Raw genomic sequence first — 9,074 nt, forward strand, 5'->3', positions numbered from 1 at the left:
TAAATGCCTAAACCCAATGACTCAGTTTTCAATGTTGTCTTTTAAAACAGAACAACTCTTCGGTTGCAAATAGTCCGACGTTGTGACCGGAGCCAGGTCAGCGCTGTGACTTCACCATGCATCCCAGAACTGCAGTGTGACCGTTTTCTCCCCCCAAAAGAATGCTGCTTTAAGACAATTCCCCCACACCAGGGCTGGCTGCTTTTACTCCTGGCAAAACGTGCCTTTAGAATTCGCTGGGGAAAAAAAAAAAACAACACCAAAACAACATAAAAAGAAAAAAAAAGTCTGCAAATTTCGAGTGTTTCTTCAGCGTTCAATGGAAAACGAAACGAGGAAAAGAGAGAAAACAACAAAAAAACCCAACAGAAAGGGGAAGGGGAGATGAAGGATGGCCGATCATCCTGATTTCTGCGGTCAGTGTGTCGTTACAGTCACACAACAAGAGACACAGACCTCGTCAAGTGGAAATGCCTCTCCTGCGGGTCGCTGCTGCCGCGCAGACGACAGCGGCAGCTTTAGAACCGGGTTTGCAAATGGAGCCTGTGTTCATTCATCGCTTGCATTTCACTCTTTGAACAGAAAACAAAACGAAAATAACGAGGGAAAAAAAAAACAAAACCCAAAAAATTCTATTCGGTACCGGAGATTAAATAATCACGTGTGTAGACTCGTTGAAATAAAATTTTCCGATTCCTTAAGAAGTCTAATTACTTTCAGTCGCCATTTTTAAATAACTATATTATATATTTGTATATATTATCCTGTGATTCTAATTACGGTTCCTCTGCTGCACTGAAGATTTAGAAGGAGCATAAAAGCCTTTTGTCCCCCACGGACAGCACAAATGCTGCAGAAAGGTTATAACAGGCAGTCTCGTCTTGCTACCTTCATTGATCCGGGTGATCCATGGCTTCGTCGTAGGTGATTATCCTTTTGGGATCTGGAAGAAAACAAAAGCCCTCAGTTGCTGACAAGCGCCTTCCAGGACCTGAGGCACAGGGCCTCCTCCTGCATCCTCCCCACGAGCCGTCTGCAGATGAACCAGGGGGAGGTTCAGCATCTAATGCTGATTCTTGAGCCCAACAGCAGAAATACAGAATGATTACAGCACAGACGCAGCAGACTCGTTTGAATTGTTTTCTTTAGGCTCCCAGCACTGCTGCCTGTCCTGGCTCTGAGACCCAACACGGATAAAGCCAAGGAGAAGCAAGCAGCACAACGCACCGCTGGGCAGCGGCATGAGCAGCAGGCGGGGATGGGGCGGCCGTCATTCCCCCCCATATCCTTACCTTGCTTCTGCAAATTCCAAACCGCTTCCATTTCTGCAGAGACAAAACAAGAAGGCCGTTATTGCACACATCTATGCACCAGCAGAGCCCACCCCGAGCGCTCAGCCCAGCACCTCCCCACACAGCCAGCAGGACTCAAAGAACCCGGCGGCAAAGGGCACGGCTGCAGCTCTAACTGGTCTGTGGCATCAGATGACCAAACCCAGCACCAGCAGTGCCACAAATCCCAACCCCAGGCTGCACAGCTCAGTGCGATGCTCTGGGATTTGTTGCTCCACGGTGCACAAACCCGGAACGGCCCCACAAGTTCTTTGCACGCAAAGTTCTCGCGTGCCTTCGTTGACCTACAGAACAGCGAGGGAGGCAAACGCTCTCCTCATTCGCATGGAGACACAACAGAAAGCTGCTCCGTTTGCATTCAGCCCCTACAAAATCGTCACAATGAGTCTTCAGAGACCTATTCCAAATCACAGCAGTTAGCCGCTATCAGACTGCATTTATGAGCCGCAATATTGATGAAGACACCAACTGCAGCCGGTGCTCAAGTCAAGGAGACGACGCTGCAGAAGAAGAGCATTTAGCAGGAGCACGAGCTGCAGGAAGGATCCCTACAGCCTCCCCCTCTGCCAGGGGGAGCACAGAACACACACTGATCAAACACTGCCTGGGGACAAGAGCACAGCGAGGCAGTGGGAGAGCCAACAGCACGGGGAGGGAAGGAAAAGCCATCGGCCTGGGCTGTGGGCTGCCCAGCTGTGAAACAAACCAGCCCTAGGATCACCTGAACCCATTCACCACAAAGTTGGGTGCGTCGTGTCCTAAATATCACCAGTTCTGCAGCTCTCCCTAGAGGCAGAGCTCACCCAAATTCCGGCTCCCCAGCATCGGGACAGCGGGGAAAAAACTCAGAGCCCATTGCTGCATCTTAATGCCAGAGCTGCTCTCTTTTGCTCCATCAGGAACCGCAAAAATGAACTGCTTATTTAACAACACACAGCGAGGTGCTACCAGACCCCAACTTCAATGCATCAGAATTCCGTAGTCTAGGGAAGAAACAAACCCTTTTCAGGCTTCAATCTTCTTCTGAAGGAGGTGGGAATGTCCTGCACATCCCAAGGACTGGACGGCAGCAGCTGGAGGTGCTTGGCCTGACCCATTCCTAAACAACACCCGGCTGGCAAAGCAGCATGCTCCCTTCCTGGCAAGCTGCAGCCTGGAGGAGACACCAGCCTCAACCTCTTGCCCAACAGCCAGCTCTATTATGAGCCAGGGTGAAACGAGGTGACCTCCAACACAGGGCAGGCAGCCCAGCAGCACCCACCTGCACCTGCAGGTACCAGAGCCACCCTGGCACCATCCCTGGAACAAAGGGGCTGCAGAGGGCTTTGATGTCAGGAGCACTGCAGCAAGATTCCTCCCAGGCCAATAAACTTTATAGCTGGATTGGTACATAACCTTGGAGGGGAAACAAGTCTGCGTGATAACTTGCTTGGACAGGCACTTGGATCTACATTCCCCTCACCAGGGAGAATGCTCCTACAACCAAAAGTCCCCGTGCTGTGCTATGGTGGAAGCTCTTCACTGTCACAAACCTAGCACTCAAACTGACAACCTTACCCAAACTGAACAGCTTAAAAATAACCAAGAGGGACCATCCTCGCCTGGATTCTCACTACCTGCAATGTGCAACCGTTAACTTTGGGGATGCACAGGAAACAAAGCAAAGGTTCAGCATTCGATGCCACAAAGCCTGACGCTGGGCAGCAGATCTGCCAACTGGAAAAAGCAGAGCCTTGAAGAATTACATCAGCTTCTGCCCCGCAGCACATCAGCAACCAACTGAGCCCTCACCCTTCCCACTGAGGGGGAAGGAAACACAGGCTCATCCCCCTCCTCCCCGATGCAGAGGATGGGGACTGCTGAATTCACAGCGCTGCTGCTTCTTCTGACCCAGTTCCCCATTCCGCCGCACGTCACTCCGCGCTGCCCCTCGCTCTATTTTGCACGCTGCTCCCCTGCTTCTTCATGTGAGCAGGATCAAAGCAGGGCAGGCAGAAACATGGGGCAAGGCAGGAGGAAAACAGCTGCAGTTTCCTCTCTCCTCCACTTATGCTGGCTTTGCTGCCGTGCAGCTGGAGCAGAGTTTGCCCGCCCTCCGTGGGCAGCCTTCTCTGGAAGGACAGGACCAAACCACCTGTTTGCATCAGCCCCAAAACGAGGATCTGAACAACGCCACATCGGGACAAAGCTTCAGTTCTACCCTGGGGGAGGGAGGAACGGAGCCCATGAGCGACAGCATCACTCCCACTGCTCCTTGTGGGCTCCCATCAGAAGCTCACAGCCCTGCCTCCAGCCAGCCCGCAGCTCCAGCAGCACGGAACTAACTCACATCCACCTCGCTGGGCACGGCACCAGTAAGCAGCACGAGCTGCCAGTGAGGGCAGAGCCCTGAAGGAGCGCGTGCTCCGGGTGGGCAGATCAGATGGCTGTGGGAAAAGGGAAGTGCAGAGCAGGATAGCAGAGGAAGCACCACAACAAGCATCCGAGAGCAGAACACGAGTGTGCGCCAGCTGCTGCGCCAGGGGGTCTGCAGTGCCCCTGGGGGGGGGCAGCCTGGGCACACAGCAGCCCCCCATAGCTGATGTGCAAGACGAGGATCCGCAGGAGCTGACCGCAGATGCCAGCTGGGCTGCAGTGCTGCAGCTGCTCGTGCCAAGCTCAGCTCTCACACCCTCAGTCCCACCCTCTCCCCACGGGCAGCCCATGGAGCTCAGGGCAGGTGCTCTGCTCACCCCGTCCTTGCCCCACACGTCCACAACCCTGCAGGAAGGGCAGATTTGGAGATCAAACCACTGAGACTTTGCTCGAAACCAAACAGATCGATCTGCAGAGGGAGGATTTCGCCCTTCTCTTGAAATCCAAAGCAAACAAAGTGAGGACAGATACCCACAGCCCAGAGCAGGGAGGAGGGCACTGCAGGTTGTGCAAATCAGTGCGTGCAGCCGCTCCCTCCTCCTGCACAGGGACTTGAGGGGACCTCAGGAAAGCAGCCCTAAATGAATGGGAAACAGTGTGGGAATGAACTGCCTGCAAGCTGTGCCTCAGCAACTGTGGGCCAAATCTTTGGTACATGGTGACTGCCAGGCACCTGCACAACTCTGCCCTCAGGGCTGTGGCCACAAAGAGAGAATGGGGATTTCCCTTCAGCACAGGGCAGGGGAAGCTGCTGATCCTCCTAAAAACCAAACTCAATCCTCAGCAAACACCAAAATGCAATGTTTGGTGTCACTGCAGGTGTTCTCAAACCTTCATCACCCCATGCTCTGTAAGCCAGCAGCTCCTGGACACCAAGCAGGAGAAAGATGAGCTCAGGCTGCCAGAGCAGCCCTGTGCTAAGGACACAATGCTGCTCAGAAACAGCCAGAGCAGAGGAAAAGGAGAGAGCAGAGAGCAGTGTTTTAAGAGGTGATTTAGGTATTCACTCCTGCCAGTGCATGTAATTAACCTCTGTGCTCAGAAGGAATAAGCAGAGCCAAGCTTTGAAGTTAACACCTCCTCAAGAGGACATGGGAAGGGAGTGTTCTTTATTTTCCTGTTGTTACTATTGTTTTAGTGGGGTCTTCCACGCAGCGAGCGAGAAGGGGAGAGACAGGGCAGCTTCTGCACAGGAAAGTGCAGGAAGACTAATAGAGACAAACCAAAGTGGATAAAGCAGCAAACTTAATAAGAGAACTGGAGCAGGGAACCTTGGCTCCCTAACACCAAGCCAAGGCCAGCAGCTGTGAGAGCTCCAGCCTATGGGGCTGGGACCAGAGGTGAAGCAGAAAGGAAACCACCCTGCAGGCTTCGCTCTGCCCTGTTTGCTGCATCCGCACTGTACTTCTGTCACTGCAGTCTGAGAGGACTACAAAGGGGCTCCATGAAAGCAGTAACATCATCTGAAAGATGCACCCTACAAAGGAAGGGAGGAAATTCAATCTGCAGCCTGCAGAAGAGACGAGAGGCGGAGATTTGCAGTGCTGTCGCTACAACACTTTTAGAAGGGTGGAGAAAAGGTGAGGGATGGGGGGAGGTTGGGGGGCTACAAAAATAAATAAGTGAAACCAAGAAATCAATCACACTGTGAGGAGGAAGAGACGCACAGGAATAATCTTCCTCCCTTTAAAGCCACGATCTCACAGCCCCATCCGCCCTGGGGAGAAAGCGCAGAGGTGGCAGAGGTGTGAGCGCAAGGCCCTCTTGGTGCCGGGGCAGCTGCAGCAGAGCAGTGAGCCCACACAGCTCCTCCTGGGGCCCAGGGACACCTGGTTGGTCCATAGGGACTAAAAGGAAGAACAGACCAGAGGCTGACCCCCAACCCAACCAACTGCCCATCGCAAAAGAGAAATGAGCAGCTCCTAGCACAAACGAAGCAGCTTTTCAAGTCACTTTCCCAAGCTGCGGCTGCCATTTGGTACGGGCAACCAAAAGCTCCTTTCCAAAACAATCGGAAGCGCTGCAAGAGAAATATCACGTTATTGCATTGCACTGAGAGGGAAAAAGCAGCAGAAGAGAACAGAGCATGCCCTTAGGTAGCGAGTGAAGCCATTACCTTTAGTGTGATATTTAACAGCAGCACTCAGGTCAAAAGAACCCCAGCTATCTTTCCTTTCTAGGCCTCTCTGGTACCCCTGTTCTTTGGCGGAGCTTAACAAATTGTTCGTGGGAGAGGCCAGAGGGTTCTCTACTTCATAGTCTTTTGAAAGAAACACTAAAGCACCTTGGCTGCCGGCGTCTGCCTTTTGCAGCTCGCCGGTGTGATGCGACTCCAGGGCTGCAGCGCCGCCCTCCCCAGCAGTCCCAGGCTTCGGGGCGGCGCTGAGCGCTGGGGATGGGTTAGTCCGTTTGTCCAGCTCGTACGCCTTGGGGAACGCGGGCTGCTCGGCTCCCGAGGGAACGATCTCAGCACACTGCGAAACCAAGGCGGCGGGATATTCCCCCTGAAACGTCACTTCCATCAGCTGGCCATCGGCAGATTTCCCCGCCGCGGTCTCGGGGCCGGCGCTGGGCTCGTTGATGAACGACAAACCCCACTGGTTCTGGAAGATGTCTCCCAGGTTCTGCTGATTCGCCTGCGACGGGAAATCGACTTGAGCCGTGCCCAGCAGCACGGTTTGCATATTGGAAGGGTAGATAAAAAGGTTGGATTTCTTCTGCTCCAGAGCCGCCGGGGCTGCGGCGACGTCGGGGGGCACCGCATCAGTGGGGGTGGGAGGGACAGCAGCAGCAGCAGCAGCAGCAGCAGAGGTGAGCAGGGGCTGAGCGCCCGGGGGGTATGCAGTGCCATCCGTCCCGGCCAGGAGGGGCCCGTTGGAAAAGCTGGCAGAAGTGACGGACTTCATAGCAGACATGGGGACCTGGGACAGCCGGCTGGACGGCGGGGGCTGAGCTTCCCCGGCAGGTGATGAAGACGACGACGATGAAGATGCAGATGGGGTCTGAGCCGCTTTGTTGAGGTTTTCCTTAACTTTGCTTGCATAACTTATTTTGGGAACGATTTTAGCACTGCTATTGTCCACCGGAAAAACCGGGGGCGGTTTAAATAAGGTCCACGAGTCCTCCTTAGACGCAGCCGACGAAGCGTGCTTCCCTTTGGGCCGGTCATCAAACTTCTTGCCGCTAATCCCAGGTTTGGCATCCGAATTTTTCCTCTGCACATCACCGAGCCCAGGCTTCCCCCGGCCCGCCCCGCCGCCCCCCGCCTCGTATTTCCAAACAGGCTTCGTATTTTCAATTCGGTTCCCTTTTTGCTCGCTATAATCGGGCTTGAAACTCTCCAGTTCCTGTTTCAGGGCCGGCGTGCCGACCTCCTGTTGCATTACTTTGTCCTGCACCAGGTTCAAGCTCTCGCAGCCCTTGGCGCTGTTGCGCCGGCCTTTCCGTTTCTTTGGGGTGGTGTAGCCGCTCTCGGAGCCGCTCCCATCGTTGTCGGCCCCTTTGCCCACGTAGCCATTGGTGATGTAGCCGGCGCCGCCGCTCACCACGCCGTTGGGAACGGACCCCCCGTCCTGTTTGTCTGCAGGCTGACCTTCTCTGAGTTTGCTGTCGTAGGGCTTCTCATTCTTTTTGTCCATGCTATTTTTCTGAACAAAGTTCTTGGGTTTGATCGCGGCTTTCCCCAGGGAGCTGCCCTTCGCAGGTGGCTTCGGGGTCACATTCGTGTCTGCGAGCTGCTGGCTGCCATTGGGCACCCTGGACGTGGGGCTGGTGGTCTCCTCTGAGCACAGAGCCTTCAGTGACACCTCTCTGTCCCCTGCGTTACCATTCAGCTCTCCATAGCCTGGAAGAAACCAAGAAGAGACAGAAGAGCAAGGATTAGAGCGTGCAGCGTTCAACTTCGGACTGCAAACAGCTGTGTCCCGTTTCCTCAAGGTGTTCTGAAATAGGGAAACATCAGCTCTCCCATAGAATCATAGAATGGCCTGGGTTGCAAAGGAGCACAGTGCTCATCTGGTTCCAACCCCCTGCTATGAGCAGGGTCACCAACCAGCAGACCAGGCTGCCCAGAGCCACATCCAGCCTGGCCTTGGATGCCTGCAGGGATGGGGCATCCACAGCCTCCTTGGGCAACCTGTGCCAGTGATTCACCACCCTCTGGGTGAAAAACTTCCTCCTCATATCTAACCTAAACCTCCCCTATCTCAGTTTAAAACCATTCCCCTTTGTCCTATCACTATCCAGTCCACGTCATCGCCATCCACGTGCAGAGCTGGCAGCCCCACAAGGAGAGCTGAGCATCATCGATACACGGACAACCCAAAGCCAGCGCAGCGTTGTTCAACACGCAGAACAAAACAAAAAAGAAGGATACAGGGATGCAAGGAGAGGAAAACACGCAGCCCTACAAGCCGCTCGCAATCTGGAGAGCGATTTCATCAGCTACCATTTCCAGGTCACGCAGAGGAAATTCCCAGGATGCTTCAAGAAAGAGGGACTGCTGCTCTGAGCCGGGAGCTGTTGGGATTCTGCCCCTGCAGCACCAGCAGGGCCCACAGCACCTCCAGCACAGGGAAGAGCAGCGCTCAGGGGCCACGTGCCAGCCCAGGAGCAGCGTGGGCTGCGCTCCAGTTTGGGAAGGAACGCTTCGGTCATCGCCGATGCCGCTGGATCGAGCGGCTCTCATCTTCGCAACCCGGCGCCTCAGATGCGTGGCAGATGTCACCGCCCCAGGTTTGAGGAATACGGGAATCCTCGCGGGACTCCTCGGAGGAACGGCACGGCCCGGATGGCTGGGAGGGCTCGGCAAGGGCCGTGCTGCACGTGGTTATCTCTGAGCGCACCGGGACCGGCGGCGCCCCGGGACGGCAGCGGGGCTCCATCGCACGGGACGGGACGGACGGGGACGTGCAGCCGTGCAGCCGCATCGCCAGGCCGCGTGCGGGGCCCCGCCATCGCCCCGCGCCGAGCTGCGGCCACGAGCCCATTGCGGATGGTGGCAAGAGCGCGGCGAGGCCGGCCCGGCGTGTCAGCACTTTCAACTTCCAATTTCCGAGGCCGCCTCCGTTTTCTCCCCAAACCAACAACTGGGCCTTGGGGGAGGGGGGCGGGGGGGCAGCAAGAAAAAGGCGTGAAAACGGACGGGGCGGCGGGGCGCGTGGGGAGGAGGGGGGCGCGGCCAAACCCCGCGGGCCGCCCCGCGCGGCGCGGGCCCGGCGCCCCCCCCCCCCCCCCCCCCGCAGCGGCTCTCGCCGCCCCACGAGCGGCCACGCCGCGCGGCCCCGCACCCCCTCCTCTCCCCCCCCC

The 9,074-nt window shown here is 55.8% G+C and overlaps 1 protein-coding gene across 1 annotated transcript; it reads right to left on the reverse strand.

Moving 5' to 3' along the window:
* Positions 1-232: 232 nt before the first annotated feature.
* Positions 233-8,723, reverse strand: NUFIP2 (nuclear FMR1 interacting protein 2). The gene is made up of 4 exons (XM_042815183.1): positions 8,515-8,723; positions 5,884-7,730; positions 1,293-1,325; positions 233-943 (listed from the first exon to the last, which is right to left on the reverse strand). The coding sequence occupies exons 1-4, from the start codon at positions 8,721-8,723 to the stop codon at positions 891-893; spliced, it is 2,142 nt and encodes a 713-aa protein (XP_042671117.1). The 3' UTR covers positions 233-890.
* Positions 8,724-9,074: the final 351 nt, after the last annotated feature.

Source organism: Centrocercus urophasianus, unplaced genomic scaffold (assembly GCF_019232065.1).
Source record: "Centrocercus urophasianus isolate 14NV4802_14NV808 unplaced genomic scaffold, USGS_Curo_1.0 seq_1419, whole genome shotgun sequence".
Taxonomy (NCBI): Eukaryota; Metazoa; Chordata; class Aves; order Galliformes; family Phasianidae; genus Centrocercus; species Centrocercus urophasianus.

What these genes read in the sequence shown, in the direction of transcription:
- NUFIP2 (XM_042815183.1), bottom strand. Translation starts at nt 8,723, where the DNA reads ATGGCGGGGCCCCGCACGCGGCCTGGCGATGCGGCTGCACGGCTGCAC. An exon ending in TGTTAAATATCACACTAAAG is followed by an intron (nt 1,326 to 5,883) that starts GTAATGGCTTCA and finishes TTGTCTCTGCAG; the next exon opens with AAATGGAAGCGGTTTGGAAT. An exon ending in TTGGAATTTGCAGAAGCAAG is followed by an intron (nt 944 to 1,292) that starts GTAAGGATATGG and finishes GTTTTCTTCCAG; the next exon opens with ATCCCAAAAGGATAATCACC.